The sequence below is a fragment of the Symphalangus syndactylus genome, chromosome 14 (assembly GCF_028878055.3).
Source record: "Symphalangus syndactylus isolate Jambi chromosome 14, NHGRI_mSymSyn1-v2.1_pri, whole genome shotgun sequence".
In the NCBI taxonomy this organism is placed as follows: Eukaryota; Metazoa; Chordata; class Mammalia; order Primates; family Hylobatidae; genus Symphalangus; species Symphalangus syndactylus.
In genome coordinates, this window is record NC_072436.2 from 55636492 (window position 1) to 55653940 (window position 17449).

General features: G+C 48.0%; 1 protein-coding gene across 2 annotated transcripts; it reads right to left on the reverse strand.

The window, feature by feature from the left end:
• Positions 1-305: 305 nt before the first annotated feature.
• On the reverse strand, positions 306-5514 carry ITPRIPL1 (ITPRIP like 1). Of its 2 annotated transcripts, XM_063617691.1 has the most exons (3): positions 5246-5514; positions 4962-5064; positions 306-4166 (listed from the first exon to the last, which is right to left on the reverse strand). In XM_063617691.1, exons 2-3 carry the CDS (start codon positions 4969-4971, stop codon positions 2509-2511), a joined length of 1668 nt encoding a protein of 555 aa, XP_063473761.1. In that variant the 5' UTR covers positions 4972-5064; positions 5246-5514; the 3' UTR covers positions 306-2508. The 2 variants fall into 2 exon arrangements, with proteins under 2 accessions (XP_063473761.1, XP_055097283.1); XM_055241308.2 differs by lacking the exons at positions 4962-5064; positions 5246-5514 and adding an exon at positions 4500-4613.
• Between the last annotated feature and the right edge of the window lie 11935 nt (positions 5515-17449).

The window sequence follows — 17449 nt, forward strand, 5'->3', positions numbered from 1 at the left end:
CATACCACCTTCTTTCTACCTGAGAAGACTTTTAGAGTTTATGCACGTTGTTTGCAACCACTGAGATCTTCTAATTTGGCTGATATTTTGGTTTGGGCACCATGAAAATTAATCACCTAGATGTTGCTTATTCTTTTCTGGCTACTGGCCATGCCACTGGGAAACCACAAGGCAGACTAGTTCCAAGTACACTGAGAAATACCAGGATGTACCGAATGGAGCTATCAGGGTAACATGAACTTCTTGGGAACAGGCATGTGAGAATGCTGAACTGCTGAGTGTGTTACTGCATAGATTCCAATGTATACAGAAAATAGCCTCCTTTATTGACTTTAACTTAAAACATCAGCAAATAATTTTCTAAACAAAAAGTATATGGATGTTCCTAAAACACTAAAATCCCACCAGCAGGGAACCAACCATGATTGCATCTTGCATTGAAAGCAGTACCTGACAGATGCAGGCAACATAGGAACACAGTAGCTATTGTGCACTAGGAGCCCCAACTATTGACTGGCATCAGCTTCTGGGAAACTTATTTTTTTTAATTTTATTTATTTATTTATTTATTTTTGAGACATAGTCTCACTTTTTTGCCCAGGTTGCTGGAGCACAGTGACACTATCATAGCTCACTACAGCCTTGACTTCCTGGGCTCAAGCAGTCTTTCTGCCTCAACCTCCAGAGTAGCAGGGACCACAGGTGTACACCACCATGCCCAGCTAATTTTTTGTAGAGATGGGATCGCGACATGTTGCCCAGGCTGGTCTTGAACTCCTGGGCTCGTGTGATCTGCCCACCTCAGCCTCCCCAGAGTGCTGGGATTACAGGTGTGAGCCACTACACCCGGCTTTGGGACATTTTAAATTTATTTTTGCTGGAGGAGAGGGTGTGTATTCTATGACTGAAGCCCGTAATGGCCAGCATCTGATCCCTGCTGAGGTCAAGTTCAGTGGGGACAGGTTACCCTCCCCAGCAGATCTTCTTGGCAGTGCAGATAGAACAGCATTGGCGTTTCCAAAACAACCACACCCATAACTATAGTTGCATTTCTTAGCACTCCTCCTCAGCATCCCATGGTTTTGAAAAAAGGGAAAAATACACCAATTATATCTCTAGAATCACAATTTTAGAGTTGGACTGCTTCCCAATCCTTTCCTATACAAACCTGGCAATGAGCTTGGATTGTGATGACCCCTCTTTCAAAACCACAAACACGATTCAAGTAATCCCTTTGTCATTTTTGAAAAAAAATAAAAATACAAAGGAGGCATGACCAGACAGAAAAAGCACAGCTAAACATGGCAGCTAAACCTTCTTTACACTTAACAAGTGGCTCCCCACAAGAAACAAAGTAATTGTTCATCTCAGAGCCCCCAAAAAGATTGTCCTTGTGAAGGCCTTTATAATGTTGCCTCCAGTCACTAAAAAGGTCATCAGATGTTAGCCATTTCATTATTATAGTAAATACATTATCTCAACTATGAGACAGGTTACTTTTGACTTAATATTTGTGAATCAATGCGAATAAATTAAGTAGTTTTTTCAGATGCATAAAAACTCTATTGTCATATGAAAATAGGGCTAAACTAAGAAAAGGGAATGTAAACATCTTGGTTTTATATATATATATATATAATATGTGTGTGTATATACACACATATTTTTTTTTGAGACAGATTCTCACTCTGTAGCCCAAGCTGAAGTGTAGTGGTGCGATCTCGGCTCACTGCAACCTCCACCACTGGGGCTTAAGTGATTCTCATGCCTCAGCCTCCCAAGTAGCTGGGACTGCAGGTACGCGCCACCATGCCCGGCTAATTTTTTGTATTTTAGCAGAGACAGGGTTTCACCATGTTGCCCGGGGTGGTCTTGAACTCCTGAACTCAGGTGATACACCCACCTTGGCCTCCCAAAGTGCTGGGATTAACAGGCGTGAGCCACCGTGCCCGGCCTTGGTTATGTTTTCAAAATAGTGAAGGTTTGAAAAATTAGATCCTAAAATATGAGAAGTTGCCCATCACAGTATTTGGGATAAAATGAAGTGCCACCAGCTCGGATGAGAATTAAGCTAACAGTTCAACAAGGAAACCAATTCACAAGGAACATACTGAAAGTCAATCACAAAAAGGAATAAGCTGGAATAAAGGTATTCTCTGGTTCTCTCACTTCCAGTGTTGATACAAAAACACAACTTCACAGTACCCCTCTGGATCTCACCTCCTGAGCAGCAAGATCCTCCCATAACATCCGTTTCCCTGGACCTTCTTTGGGTCATGATGAAAGTTAGCAGAAGAAAACCTCAGATGACCCATCCTTGACTAGGCCCTGCAGGGTCATTAGGCCCATCCTCATGACCACCTCACACACTCCTTAAGGTGTCTCATCATAGCCCCCACTGGCAAGGTGAAGGTCACATATACCACTGATGTATCTAAAAAATAAACACTTTTATAGCCCAAGGAATTAGAAATACCTTCCTCTGTTTTTTTTTAAATGGTCTTTACATCAAGGTGCTGCAGCCAGTGGGGCACGAGGCAGAGTTTTCACCTGGGTCAGAAGGTTTTGGAACTCTTCCACTGCCTGTGAATGTGCCTTGGGGTTGAGCACCAGGTGTTGGAAGAGATTGACAGGCTCAGCATTCCTAAATGTCTTAGGGATCGGGATGGTCAGGGGCAGAAAAGTGTTACCAATGAGGAAATGATGGAGGGACCTTTGCTGGAGGCTACGGCCCAAGAACCAGAGAATGTCCTGGAGCCGCTGAGAGAGCATGTTGTGGGCCCAGTCTGTGAGGGGCAGCCGTAGCAAGAGGTGCATGAGAGCTGTTTTAAAGTGGTAAGAAGTGAGGATGGGGCGGGATGCTCCATGGGGTAAGCTCTGATGCTGCCGGAGACTTAAAATGATCTGGAGGCACTTGAGGTGACAGGTGTTCTCGGGGGCAAAGCGCCCCACCAGCTTCAGGAACAAGTGCTCACAGGCCACAAAGGACTCAGGCCAGTCCACACCGGTGAGCTGCTCCTGGTCAGGAGCCTGACTCACCAGGTAGACCAAGGTGTCTTCTCGTTGCACCCCCAGGACCAAGTGGATTGAGAGAAAACGGCCTGAGCGATAGTCCAGCCTGAGCTTGCAGGAGGTGGTAGACGGTGGGAGACTGAGTTTAAAGTCATACTTGTGGGCCACAAGGGCCCAGGCATTGCCCATCATGTTCCGGAACCACTGCACAGTCTTGCACACGTCTAGGTGGAAGCCGGTGCAGAGAGCTGCCTTGATGGAGCTACTACACTTCCCCAAGACTGCCGAGGAGTCCCTGTGGTGGTGCACCAGGCACAGCACGTCCCCTAGGCGTTTCTCACGCTTGCACACACATTCTGACTCCACCAGCACACAGCCACAGCGGCGGCCCAGGGCCAGGTCCCTCATCTCCAGGACAAACATGGTGCCCTGTGGGGGGACAATGGGCACCAGGATATCAAATTTCTGGGTCTCATGGAGGGTTCCCCATTTCTCAAAGGCAGCCCCAATGCCCAGGCAGTCTTCCAATTGTGGGTGAGCCTCCTGGCGGCTGAGCACCCGACAGGCCTCAATGAGATCATCCACAAAACTCTCCACAAACTCACAGGTGCAAGGCAGGTCACGGATGGCATTTTGGACATAGTGTTTGTAAAAGGAGTCCAGGGCCTCCTGGGAGGGGAAGTCAGTAAGCCAGTTGTAAGAGGTGACAGGGACAACACGGACTTCCTCCTCCTCCTCCTCACTGCTGGAATCAAAGGCCGGCTCATGCTGCATGTTCTGTCGCAGGAGCTCAAAGACGAGAAAAAGGCAAAAGAGGCCAGTGTTCCACAGGTTTCCCAGCATCCAGCCCAGAGGCCCCTCCTGGCCATCGGCCTGGAACGGCCACCCCATGTCTTTCTTCCCCAGCACTAACTGGTCGCTGGATGAGTCTCCTGTCCATAAGTTCTCTGCCTTCTGCCTCTGCTCAGCCGCTCGCTTTCTCTCTTCAAACTCCATCTCTAGCAGGCGCATCTCCTCGCTCATTCGCTTCTCCAGCTGCCGACTCCTGGCTAATGTGTCCAGGTCCATCCGATCACTGACCATCAGAGGGTGGTGAACAACATACATCACTGCCAAGAACAGCAGGCTTATCACAGCCATGGAGGCCTCTGCATCTGGAGAAGTAGGAGAGTAGGAGTCAGTGGTCATCTTCCAGACTCATCTGCTCTCTAGCTCACATTCCCTAGAGCCCTGGTACCCCAAATTCTGAAAATCAACTACTCAGGAGGAACAGAAAGCCCACAGAGCTTGGCTTGGACACAGCAAGGGTGGTCGGCCTTGGAGGAGGTTCGAGAGAAAAGACGGCGACAGGATGTGCCACTCAGTCTCTCTCCTGCTTTCCTTCCACATGGTGTGGGTGGTATTTAGGCTTCCAGAAAGTGGACATGGGACTGTTTTCATTCCTGTGTAGGATGGGGAGGGGGACCCTTGTGGTAGGGTGGCCTCACCCGACTCATCAGTCAACCATGAGCACCAGATATGCCCTGCTGATCCCAGAGGCTCCCTTTCATAGCCAGAAAGCCCTGAGCCTGCCTGGGGGACAACTTTCCTCTGCCCCGGCAGCCAGTTGTAGCATTCCACTTCCTCTGTGACTTCACAGTCTTCATTCTGCTCACCCAAAATGAAGTGAGCCTCATCACTCAGCCTCTCCCTCTCTGCCCAGGGAGCGCAAGGGAGGCACAGTGCCACCAGCTGCTTGCTACGGTGCCCTCTCTGCTCCTAAGGGGCTAGTGGATACCTCGTGTGTGGTGGGCAGGCTAGCTTCACTTCTTAGTTCAGAAAACTGTCTGCAGAACCGGGTGCCCAAGGCCTACCTGACAGCCGGCAGTGGTCAGTTCCACTGCCTCCCCACCCACCCGTGAAGCCCGAGCTTCTGCCATTCACCCCAATGCACAAGCTACCGCGCTTACCAAGATTCATGAAGGACTATGCCGTGTGGATGCTGAAGCCAGCTGGGACTCTCATCCCTTTGGAACTTGGCCTTGCTTCGTCTCCCCGCCCTCTCCAGGAGTCCTGTTAAAATGTACAAGGTACCTGGGGGCTTTGGCTCAGATCGGAACCCGCCCCTCCCCCCATTCATAACTTCCCCAAATTCCACGCCCAGAGATTTGTACTCTCACCCATCTATCCGTAGGAAGCCCAGAGCCCATCCCACCTCGGGATGTCTCCCGGGACCCAGGGCCAGGTTACTCACCGGCAGTGTTAGTAGGAACACGGTCTTAAAGAGACAGCGCGGCCTGACCGCCACTGCCTTTTTCCCGGCAGGGTGGCGGCGTCCGGTTCATCGCTGGGGCCGCCCGCGGGAGTGGCCCTGCTCCCCTTTCCTGGGTTATAGACCATGTTTGTCCGAGCGCCTGAATGTCTGGCTGAGCGCGGTAGGTCCCTACGACCCCCAGCACGCGGCTCCGAGGGCGCCGGCGCGCCGCAGCCGCTCCCGCCGTCCGGGCTCCTCCCCGCCCACCCCCAGTACAAGCTCCTCCCCGCCGAAACCCCCGTGGCCCAGCGTGCAGGGGCTGCGGCCTCTGCACACCGGGTCTCTGTCCGCACCGAGGCCCCCGTGGGTTTGCTGGGAGAGTGCAGGGGCCGTGGCCACACACTCGCCGCTGCTAGGCCTCCCTGGGGTGGCAAATGGGGCACCGCCGTGCCTACTGTCAGCTGCACTCAGCTCAGTTCAGTGGAGAATAGACTTACTAGGATTCGGGTGTAAGGATGATGGTGGCAAAACTAGGAATTGACCGAGAAAAGCCATTCTCACTTCGGGCTGGCCCTGAGCAAAATGGCACAGGAAATAAGATGTGGTTTCAGCACCCTAAATGTGCTTCCCTCCCAGCCCATGCCCAGACTCAGGCGTCTTTCCCCAACCCCTTTCTCATATCAAAGTGACTCTCATGAAAGAACAGACAGCACCCAAAGACCTTACTTGGGGCCTTGCTTGCTACTCACTGGCCACGTGGGAGTAAGAATCCTACCTACAGGGCAGCTCTGCTGATACAAGGGTGTATAAAGGAGAACTTTATACAGTGTGGAGGCTGGACAAGCTTTATCACACCTTAAGAAACACCAACAGAATGGGTTTCCTGAAAGTGATCTTCAGATATCAGAAAGAGCCCTTAGTCTTCCTGTCTTGTGTCAGTTATCCAAGGAGAAAAGGAAGTGATGACCCCTTGATACTAACTCACTAAAATCCCTCTGCTGAAAGACAAGTTTCAGGGTTTTTATTTGTTTGTTTGTTTTTGAGAAAGAGTTTTGCTCTGTCACCCAGGCTGGAGTGCAGTGGCGCCATCTCGGCTCACTGCAGCCTCCCCGCCCCAGGTTCCAGTGATTCTCCTGCCTCAGCCTACTGAGTAGCTGGGACCACAGGTGCGTGCCACCATGGCCAGTTAATTTTTGTATTTTTAGTAGAGACGGGGTTTCACCATGTTGGCCATGCTGGTCTCGAACTCCTGACCTCAGGTGATCTGCCCACCTCGGCCTCCCAAAGTGCTGGGATTATATGTGTGAGCCATCACACACGGCTGGGTTTCAGGTCTTCTTATCCAGTGACAATGTGTAGGGAGCTCCCAAACAACTTGTACAATACTTCCAAAAATACTGACTTATTTAATCGTGGAGCAGGAAAAACTGTCTGCTAGCTGACAATGACTGAAGTTCCAAAGTTACTTTTTATAAACGTGAATTACGAAAAATAGATCACAGGTTATTGAGCATTCATGCATTTGGAGCAGTAATAACAAAAGTCTCTGTTATCTTTTCACTTATGACATGATGTCAGGATGCAAAATATATGCTTCAGAGTGTGCAAAAACAATAATGTTTAAGACCATGTGTTTTAAAGTTGTATTATTTTAATTAACAAATAATAATTGTACATATTCGTAGGGTGCACAGTCATGTTTCATACATAAGATGTATAATTTCAGATTAGGGTAATTAGCATATCCATCATCTCAAACATTTATCATTTATTTGTGTTGGGAAGGTTCAATCCTCCCTCTAGCTATTTGAAACTATATATTATTACTATTGTTATTTTGTGTGTGTGTGTGACTGAGTCTTGCTCTGTCACCCAGGCTGGAGTGCAATGGCGCCATCTCAGCTCACTGCAACCTCCACCTCCTGGGTCAAACAATTCTCCTGCCTCAGCCTCCCAAATAGCTGGGATTACAGGTGCACACCACCAAGCCCAGCAAATTTTTTGTATTTTAGTAGAGTGGGGGTTTCACCATGTTCTCAAGCTCCTGAGCTCAAGCAATCTGCCTGCCTTGGCCTCCCAAAGTGCTGGGATTACAGGCATGAGCCACCACGCCTGGTCTATTATTGTTAACTGTAGTCACCCTACAGTGGTGTGAAACCCTAGTACTTAGTCCTCCCGTCTGGCTATAATCTCGAATCCTTTAACAAATCCCTCCCTATCGCCACCTTCCCCTCCCCTTCCCAGCCTCTAGCATCCTCTGTTCTACCTTTTACTTCCATTAGATCAACTTTTTCTAGGTTCCACATGTGACTGAGAACATGTGGTGTTTATCTTTCTGTGCCTGGCTTATTTCACTTAATATCCTCCAATTCCATCCAAGTTGCTGAGAATGACAGGATTTCATTTTTTTTTATGGCCGAATAGCATTCCATTGTGTACATATACCACGTTTTCCTTATTAATTCATCTATTGTTGGACACATAGGTCAATTCTATATTGGCTATTCTGAATAGTGCAGCTATAAACACGAGGGTGCAGATGTCTCTTTGATATAATGATTTCCTTTCCTTTGGATAGATTTTAAGTAATGGGATTGCTAGATCATGTGAGTAGTTCTACTTGTAGTTTTCTGAGGAACCTCCATGTTATTCTCCATAGCAGCTGTGCTAGTTTACCCAACAGCATATCAGAGTTCCCTTTTCTCCCCATTTTCACCAGCATCTGTAAAACCATGTGCTTAAAAATGTGTGTTCATGGTTAAGGATTTGTTTTAAAAGTGGTTGCTGGATGGGCGCGATGGCTCACGCCTGTAATCCCAACACTCTGGGAGGCCGAGGCAGGCAGATCACCTGAGGTCAGGAGTTCGAGACCAGCCTGGCCAACATGGTGAAACCCCGTGTCTACTAAAAATACAAAAAAAAAAAAAAAAAATTAGCTGGGCGTGGTGGTGCATGCCTGTGATCCCAGCTACTCAGGAGGCTGAGGCAGGAGAATCGCTTGAATCCGGGAGGTGGAGGTTGCAGTGAGCTGAGATCACACCACTGCACTCCAGCCTGGGCAACAGAATAAAACTTCTCAAAAAAAGAAAAAAAAAAAACATGCTATGGCTTACTCCCATTACGTGTGTGTGTCTGTGCATCACATGCCTCGGAAAAGTTTCAAAGGGTGGATCCCTAAATATTTACAGTGATCTTCTGAGGGTGGAGGGATTGATTGCAGGTGTCTAGTAATAAGGAGGTATTCTTTTCACACAAATAAACATGCAGTGTCCAGCGTATGAATGGGCTGTGTGCCCAAAGCCCTCCCTCGTGAGCACAAAACACGTTTTCTACAGAAACAGGTGTGCCTAGAACGGGTAGAGACGCTTTGTGCCGGGGCAGTGTCTTCACGGTTCGGAGAGGGGGAGTGGAGGTGGGGGGAGGTTCCTCCTCCTCGCCAGCTTTCTGGGCCCCAGGAGCCGCCTCCCTTCGCCCCCGACCCCGCCTCTGTCCCCCAAGCCACGGACGCGCCTTTTCCGCCGCCTCCAAGAGCAGCGCGGGGCCGCCCCCGGGACGCGTTGTTCGCTGCGGGAGTTTGGGGCGGCAAGGACCGCGCGCACAGCTGAGATGCGCGGCTCTCCAGAGTGCGAGCCTGTGCACGCGCCTGCGGGGGGGCCACACTCCCTGCAGAGTCCGCGATGCTCTGTTCCCGCTGTCGCTCGGCGGGTGCTCCCCTGGGCATATTGAGGCTCTAGTGACCGCATTATGAATTAGTCCTTTCCTTTTCTCTTCATGTGATTGCAGCGAGCGCTCGTCTTGTTTGTAAATCGTGCTGGCGAGCCCCGTTGTAACCAACTACGAATTTCATTTCAGAATGAAAAAGGAGACGCAGTTTCGGACGGGGCAGCGGTTGCCGCCGGTCCTTCCTCTGAGCTACCGGTCCCTAGAAGGAAGACCTGCCTTCGACCGATCTGGAAATGAGTCCCAGCTGCAAGCCCAGGGCAGCGGAAGCCCCACGGGCCGAGCAGAAGAAAGACGAGGCGGGGGACGGGGAGCGTAGTGCCGCGTGCCGGGACCCACAACCCCTTTCCCCTGGGCGCTCTTCCCCCGATCGGACGGGAAAAAGCTCTCCTTTGCCGCTGCCCATCCCCAAGGCCCAAGCGATGCTTCCTAACCGCGTGGACGCAGCTTGATGGGGGGAGAAAGAGCTCTGGGAGCCGGGCTTAGAGCCTCGTCTCGGCAGGAGTGCCAACTCGGTCCGGCAAGGTTCCGAACCTCCTTGAGCCTCAGCTTCCTCATCTGGCAAACATGGTGATAAAAGTCCTTCTCTTTTAAGGTTGGTGCGAAAAATTAAATGGCCCTTTACTGTATATTTAGAGCACCTGGCTCACGGATTAGTCACCTCGCTCCTGGGCTCAACAGTGTTCACTGGGTCCTTACAGCATCACACTGGGATCCTTAAGGGCGAAGACCAAAATTAGACCTAGCTTAATGCCTGGTTTGCAAGTGCTAAGTGTTATGAAATGAGTGAGTGACAGGATGATTCAGCTATGAGAAATAGGAGAGTTTGCGGTGGGATAGAGACTGTACCTTCTTTTTGTATAAGATGTTTGGCAGTTGGGGATAACTTACAGGAAGCAAGCTTAAGATGCACACGAAATCCTGACCAAGAGGATGTAGAAATTAGATATATGGCCAAGAATCAGATAAGCAAATAAACAGATCTCAAATAAAATGTTTAGTTTTGAGGTTAGAGGTGGGAGATCAGGGTAACCAGGCAAAATAACTGATACAATAAATAACTACATGACAAATCATGTCTCTCAACAACACATTTCAAAAAAATCACTTTATTTTATAACGGCAAGATTTTCTTCAAACCAGTTTCTTGCTATTACAAGCTCAAAAACTTATCCTGCTCTGTTGGCAAACATTTTGTGACTCATGCTGTGTAACAAAGACCTGTGTGGACATTGAGTTGTATATTGCTGATGCTTCTGAACATAAAGGAAAAGTAGAAAATTGCCGCCTTTTTCCCAATGACTTGTGGAGGAGAATTATTACTAGACTAGCTGCTACCTGTGCATGAAATGCACCACTATTGCTTAATAAATCTGGGCCGGGTGCAGTGGCTCATGCCTGTAATCCCAGCACTATGGGAGGCCGAGGCGGGCGGATTGCCTGAGCTCAGGAGTTCAAGACCAGCCTGGCCAACATGGTGAAACCCCATCTCTACTAAAAATACAAAAATTAGCTGGGTGTAGTGGTGGGCGCCTGTAATCCCAGCTACTGGGGAGGCTGAGGCAGAAGAATCACTTGAACCCAGGAGGCGGAGGTTGCAGTGAGCTGAGATTGTGCCACTGCACCCCAGTCTGGGCAAAAGAGCAAGACTGTCTCAGGAAAAAAAAAAAAAAAAAGAATAGCACTGGGCACGGTGGCTCACACTGTAATCCCAACACTTAAGGAGGCAGAGGTGGGAAAATAGCTTGAACTCAGGAGTTTGAGACCTGCCTGGGCAACATAGCAAGACCCCGTTCTCCACAAAAAGGAAAAAAAAATCTGAATAGCATATCAATGCGTATTATTTGCTTTCTCTTCTCAATGTAGCACTTGTACTGTTGGGAGGATAAAACATAGGTGCTCTTGATTAAATAGGGATTTGAAAGATATAAGTAGATTCCGTCTACCATCTGTCCCAATCACTTGTTCATGCCGTTCAACAAATATTTATTTATTTATTTGAAAAAGGGTCTGAGTCACCTATGCTGGAGTACAGTGGTGTGACCTCAGCTCACTGTAACTGCCACTTCCCAGGCTCAAGCCATCCTCCCACCTCAGCCTCCCAGGTCGCTGTGATTAAAGATGCTTACCACCATGCAGCTAATTTTTGTATTTTTGGTAGTGACAGGGTTTTGCCATATTGCCCAGGCTGGTCTCAAACTCCTAGGCTCAAGCAATCCTCCTGCCTCAGCCTCTCAAAGTGCTAGGATTACAGGTGTGGGCCACCATGCTCAGTCCCAACAAATATTTATTTGAATGTTTTATAACTGTGAAAGACGTATTTGGACCCGATACAATGAGAGTCCGGAAGGAGTTCTTGGAAATTAAAAACTTGATAATACAGATAAAACTCCATATAGAAACTGAAAGTTAAAATTGAGGAAGTCTCCCAAAATTAAGAGTAAAAATGTAAAGAGCTGGAAAGAGTCAAGAAAATTGCCAAGGACCAACCCAGTAGGTCTAACATTCGATGATTAGTGGCCCCAGAAGGAACACGGGAAATGGAGAGGAAGAAATCTTGTCAAAGAAATAATAAAGCAAGCATCCTATAAAGGGAAGACATTTCCAGATTGAAACTAAGTGCCCAGCCCATGGATGAGAGTAAACTCACACTTAGTCACTTCATTATGAAATGTTAGAGCACTCAGGTCAAACAGGATTCCACAAGTTTCTGGAGACAAAAAAACACAGATCACATACACAGGATCAGGACAAATGGTGTCAGATTTCTTTCTCTCTCTCTCTTTTTTTTTAATTTTTTGTTTGTTTGTTTGAGACAGGGTCTCAAACAGGTCCAGCCTAGGCTGGAGTGCAGTGGCATGATCTTGGCTCACTGCAACCTGCTGGGATTACAGGCGCGCACCACCATGCTGAGCTAATTTTTGCATTTTTAGTAGAGATAGGGTTTCACCATCTTGGCCAGGCTGGTCTTGAACTCCTGAGCTCAAGTAATTCGCTGGCCTTGGCCTCCCAAAGTGGTGGGATTACAGGTGTGAGCCACAGTGCCCTGCCAACCCAGATTTTTAAATACAGCACTAGAATAAGATGAAAGCAAAATGTTTGTAATCCCAGCACTTTCGGAGGCCAAGGCGGGTGGATCACCTGAGGCCAGGAATTTGAGACCAGGCTGGCCAACATGGTGAAATCCTGTCTCTACTAAAAATTCAAAATTAGCTGGGTGTGGGGATGCATGCCTGTAATCCCAGCTACTTGGGAGGCTGAGGCAGGAGACTTGCTTGAACCCGGGAGGCAGAGGTTGCAGTGAGCCGAGATCATACTATGTACTCCAGCCTGGGCAACAAGAGCTAAACTCCATCTCAAAAAAAAAAAAAAAAAAAGATGACAGAGAAATGCCTTTACAATTTTGAAAGAAAACGGTATCCAGTCCAGACTTTTATACTCAGCCAAAGTATCAAACACGTGTGAGAGTAGAATAAAGACAATTTGGGCCATGCCAGGTTTAAAAACAAATATCTAGCCGGGCACGGTGGCTCACACCTGTAATCCCCAGCACTTTGGGAAGCCGAGGTGGGCGGATCACCTGAGGTCAGGAGTTCAAGATCAGCCTGGCCAACATGGCGAAACCCTGTCTCTACTAAAAATACGAAAATTAGTCGGGTATGGTGCTGGGTGCCTGTAATTTCAGCTACTCAGGAGGCTGAGGCAGGAGAATCATTTGAACCTGGGAGGCGGAGGTTTCAGTGAGCCAAGATCACACCACTGCACTCCAGTCTGAGTGACAAGAGCCAAACTCGGTCTCAAACAGAAGCAATTATCTTCCTTGTGCTCCTTCCCAAAAAACTGTCCTGGTCTATACCGCAATGCTGCCAATGCCAGACTGCCTTGACCTTTGTGCTTCCGGGAACTGCTTTGTGGCTTCGCCTTCTCACAGCCGGAGTGACCCCTATAGGCTCTCAGGGAGGCTGAGGCCAGCTTCCAGTGCAGAACTCTTGTCTTCTCCTCTCCTAGGCCTCCATCTAATGGGGCCATATAGCCCTTTTTTTTGCTGAGTTTGTGCTTGCTACTAACTTTTTCAAAACTGAGCAATATATTGTTCAGACTTTTTTTGAGACAGTCTTACTCTGTCACCCAGGCTGTAGTGGTGCCATCTTGGCTCACTGCAACCTCTGACTCTGGGTTCAAGTGATTCTTGTGCCTCAGCCTCCCAAGTAGCTGAGATTACAGGTGTGTGCCACCATGCCCAGCTAATTTTTGTGTTTTTTTGGTAGAGCTGGAGTTTCCCCATGTTGGCCAGGCTGGTCTATTGTTCAGATTTCATACATAGATAGCAAAACCGTAAAGCATGAGAATGACTAACATAAAAGTTAAGAAAGTGGTTGCCCCTGGTTGAGGGAGATGAGAGAGAGACGCAATTGGGAAGGGCCCCCAGAGTTTCATGAGGTCCCTGGATGGTAGGCACCCTGCTGTTTGCTTTCTTTCCTGCATTGGTATTGCTTCCTATCTCCTTGGCTTTCCCATGGGATGTTGCCCAACTGTTCATGACGTGGGCTGGGGATGTTCTAGGATGGAGAGACTACATCACAGATCACACCTCAATGAAGGGCAACAACAGCAGTCACCATTGTAGGTGTTTCATGTGTATTAACTAATTTAGTCTTTTCAACATTATCCCTATTTATAAAGTACTGGAGACCCAGACAGTACCAAGCAATTCAGTGTTTTCTGAAGGAAGACAAGTCAGAAGGGTGGCTTGCACCTGCAATCCCATCACTTTGGGAGGCTGAGGCCAGAGGATAGTTTGAGCCCAGGAGTTTGAGACCAGCCTGGGCAACACAGCCAGACCCCCTCTCCCCCACATCTCTACAAAAATAAAAATTAAAAAAATTAACTGGACATGGTGGCGAGTGCCTGTAGTCCTGGCCACTTGGGAGGCTGAGGCAGGAGGCTCACCTGAGCCCAGGAGTTGAAGTTGGAGGTTGCAATGAGCTATGATCGCATCACTGCACTCCAGCCGGGGTTAGAGTGAGACTTTGTCTTAATAATAATAATAATAATAATAAAGGCAAATCAAATGTTCAATGCAACTGCATTTTGAGAGCAAGTTTAGAAACCAAAACTTTACTCAATCAATAACTCTGTAACTAATAACAATACATATTTTAGTCCCACGTTGAGACAGAGCATGTAGAATGGAGAAAAGACAAAGGAACTAAGTGGGAATGGGAAGGACAAATAGCGGGGAACAAGGGAAGGGCAGTCTCTTCTAGTGCCTACTGGATTTTCACCTTATCCAGGGGCCAAGGGACCAGCTCTCCAGGGACTAAAACTAGATGCATGAGGACTTACTTCCACAGAAACCATGTAGAATTTGGGGCCCTGAGTTGTAGAGGGAGTGGAGGTCCCTCCATGTGGATGAGGAGGGGGTGGAGGATCTGTGTGTCCATCCATTCACTCTTTAAGGGCTCTGGTCTCTGCTTCTACTGAGGTGGTGACCCCTTTATGTTGCCGGCGACAGATTTCCTGTTTGTGATGCCCTTTAGTTTCTGGCTGTGTTTGCCTGCCTAGGCTTTGTCCTCAGGCTCATCCAGTAGCTGGGATTTTTCTGGCCACAGCCTCCTCTGATTCTGGCCCTGAGGGACTGGGTGTCTTTTATTTCAGGCTGCTCTAAAACCACTCCAGCTGCGCCTAGCACCGCTTCCTGCCACAGGGGAGGATGGTGACTCGGGTTCCTGTAACAAAGCCCCTTCTGTGAAGTTCCCCAACATACTCAGCTTTTTCCTTAACATAGCTGAGGTTGGGGAGGTGTCCAAAGAATCAGTCGCACAAAGGGAGAGAGCAGCTCTGTTCCAATAAACAAGATTTTGCACGTTCCAGTGCTTTCGGTCCACTGGAAGCTCTATATCCTCATTGCTGATGCCATTTGTCTCAGTTTTAGGGACTCAGTGACTCAGCACCCACAATCATGTTGCCTTTTGGCTGTGGCTGCAAGGCTTGCTGCCCCATAGTTATGACAACATTAAATCCTTTCCATCCAAACTGTCAAAAGTCTGGAATTTTACCCTACTTAAAAGATAGTTACTGTTGCTATTTCATGGATGCTGGCAGAAGACATAAGACTCCTGGGTCAGAGACAGAATAATTTATGACTCATGGCACAACAATCAGCACTAGCATCCTGTTTGTGTCAATTCTCCTTGCTCTCTCAAGACCCACAGGGGCAACATGGGGAGGCCCAGGTGGATGCTATGCATGGAATGGTTTGCATTGCAGACAAGGAATTCTGATTTCAGGGAAACTACCTATTTTATGGCCATTCTTCTCTTTGTCCTGATGGAAGACATTACCTTATCCCTCAAGGTTGCCCACTACACATACAGCTCTGGGAAAGGGCCTAGGAAAGTGTGGCCATGGTCTTGCCTTCCTGGCACACCCAGCAAGAACACACAGGCATGCTCTGGACCATGCAGACTGCCTTTCCCAACACTGACCTCACATGGTGCTTAAGAATAAAATAGGATAAATGCCTGGCACATAATAAACTCAACCAATGCCAATAATTATATAATCATTCGAGTTGGTCAAAGAAATTAAGGCAGTTCTCACTACATCACACTCCTGAACATGTACAAAAAGTGACATGTATTAGTTGAATAAGAACTTAAACACAGCCGGGCATGGTGGCCCATGCCTGTAATCCCAGCACTTTGGGAGGCCAAGGCAGGCGGATCGCTTGAAAGTCAGGAGTTTGAGACCAGCCTGGCCAACATGGTGAAACCTCATCTCTACTAAAAATACAAAAATCAGCTGGGTATGGTGGCCCATGCCTGTAATCCCAGCTACTCAGGAGGCTGAGGCAGGAGAATCGCTTGAACCCAGGAGGCAGAGATTGCAGTGAGCTGAGATTGTGCCACTGCACTCCAGCCTGGGCACCAGAGCCAGACTGTCAAAAAAAAAAAAAAAAAAAAGAACTTAAACACTATTAAGGAGAAGGGATCCCTTAAGTTTCTTTTGTCCTGAGACAAAAAAAAAAAAATATATATATATATATATAGAATATCTAATTACATCTTGCCTTTTAGATATTTTCTTCAATGACATTTCCAAATCATTTGTTCATACTCTCATTTTACTCTCCAACCGAATACATTAGGGATTGGCTTAAGTCCACTGAGCCCCAACTAGTGTGGCAAAGGTTTGTTACTTTTGGCCTGCTTATTGACTTCCAACTGTAGTAAATTATAAAACCTTTGCTTTTTCACTAATATCACCAATTTTCATTTTTAAAAATACCCATTCAGGCCAGGCATGGTGGCTTAGGCCTGTAATCCCAGTGCTTTGGGAGGCCAAGGTGGGAGGATCACCTGAAGCCAGGAGTTCAAGACCAGCCTGGGCAGCAAAGCAAGACCCTATTTCTACAAACAAACCAACAAACAAAAACAAACCAACAAATTAGCCTGGCATGGTGGCATGTGCCTGTAGTCTCAGCTATAGGCTATGGAGGCTGAGGTGGGAAGATCACTGGAGCCCAGGAGCTTGAGGTTACAGTGAGCTATGATTGCACCGCTGCACTCCAGCCTGGACAACAGAGCCAGATCCCATCTCAAAAAGAATCCCACTCATTTAATAATCAGGGTGAAATGCAACAAAATATTTATTGCCCCAGTGCTGCAGCACTGGCTAAGGCCAGAAACAATGCCACTAGACTGTGCTGCTGTTGGAAGGGTGGGCAACTTGTCATCTGTCTGAAGAATGCAGATGTCCATTATGAGAGGCAACTGTGGGGTGCCAGGCACAATGCATGGAGAACTGAGGATAACACCATCAGCTCAAAGATTGCCCATCCTGTGTTGGGCTCTGGCAGGAATTCGCACTTGAGGCTTTCACTAAACCTGCCCCCAGTTGCCTGTGTCTGCCTCCAAGAAGAGCTTATGCTTGGTGACCCTCTTCACAATAGGCACAGTCACCAGTGCATGGAGGGCACTGTATCCACATCTGTTGGCTTATATTTTAAAACTGTTTTTTAGAGGCAGGGTCTCACTATGTTGCCCAGGCTGGTCTCAAATTTCTGGGCTCAAGCAATCCTCCTGCCTCAGCCTCCCAAAGTTCAAAAATTACAGGAATGAGCCACTGTGCCCAGCCTTACTGGCTTATTAAAAAGTTGGTGGTGGCTGGGTATGGTGGCTCACACCTATAATCCCAGCACTTTGGGAGCCAAGGCAGGTGGATCACTTGAGGCCAGCTGACAGCATTCTGGGAACAGCCACCCAACCTACTCATGTTATTAAATATACCCAGTGCTAGCAACCTGTTATCTCTGCATGAGGCCTGGAGTTTGGGAAACAGCAGTCATTCAGAACCAAGTTTACTGGGTGGAAGGGCCATCAGGTTGGGTAAGATCATTTGGGATAAGAAAGGATAGATATGACCAAGAATGGGGCAGTTTTCCTTTGTGAGTCATAAAATTGCCTCCAAACACAGAGTGTT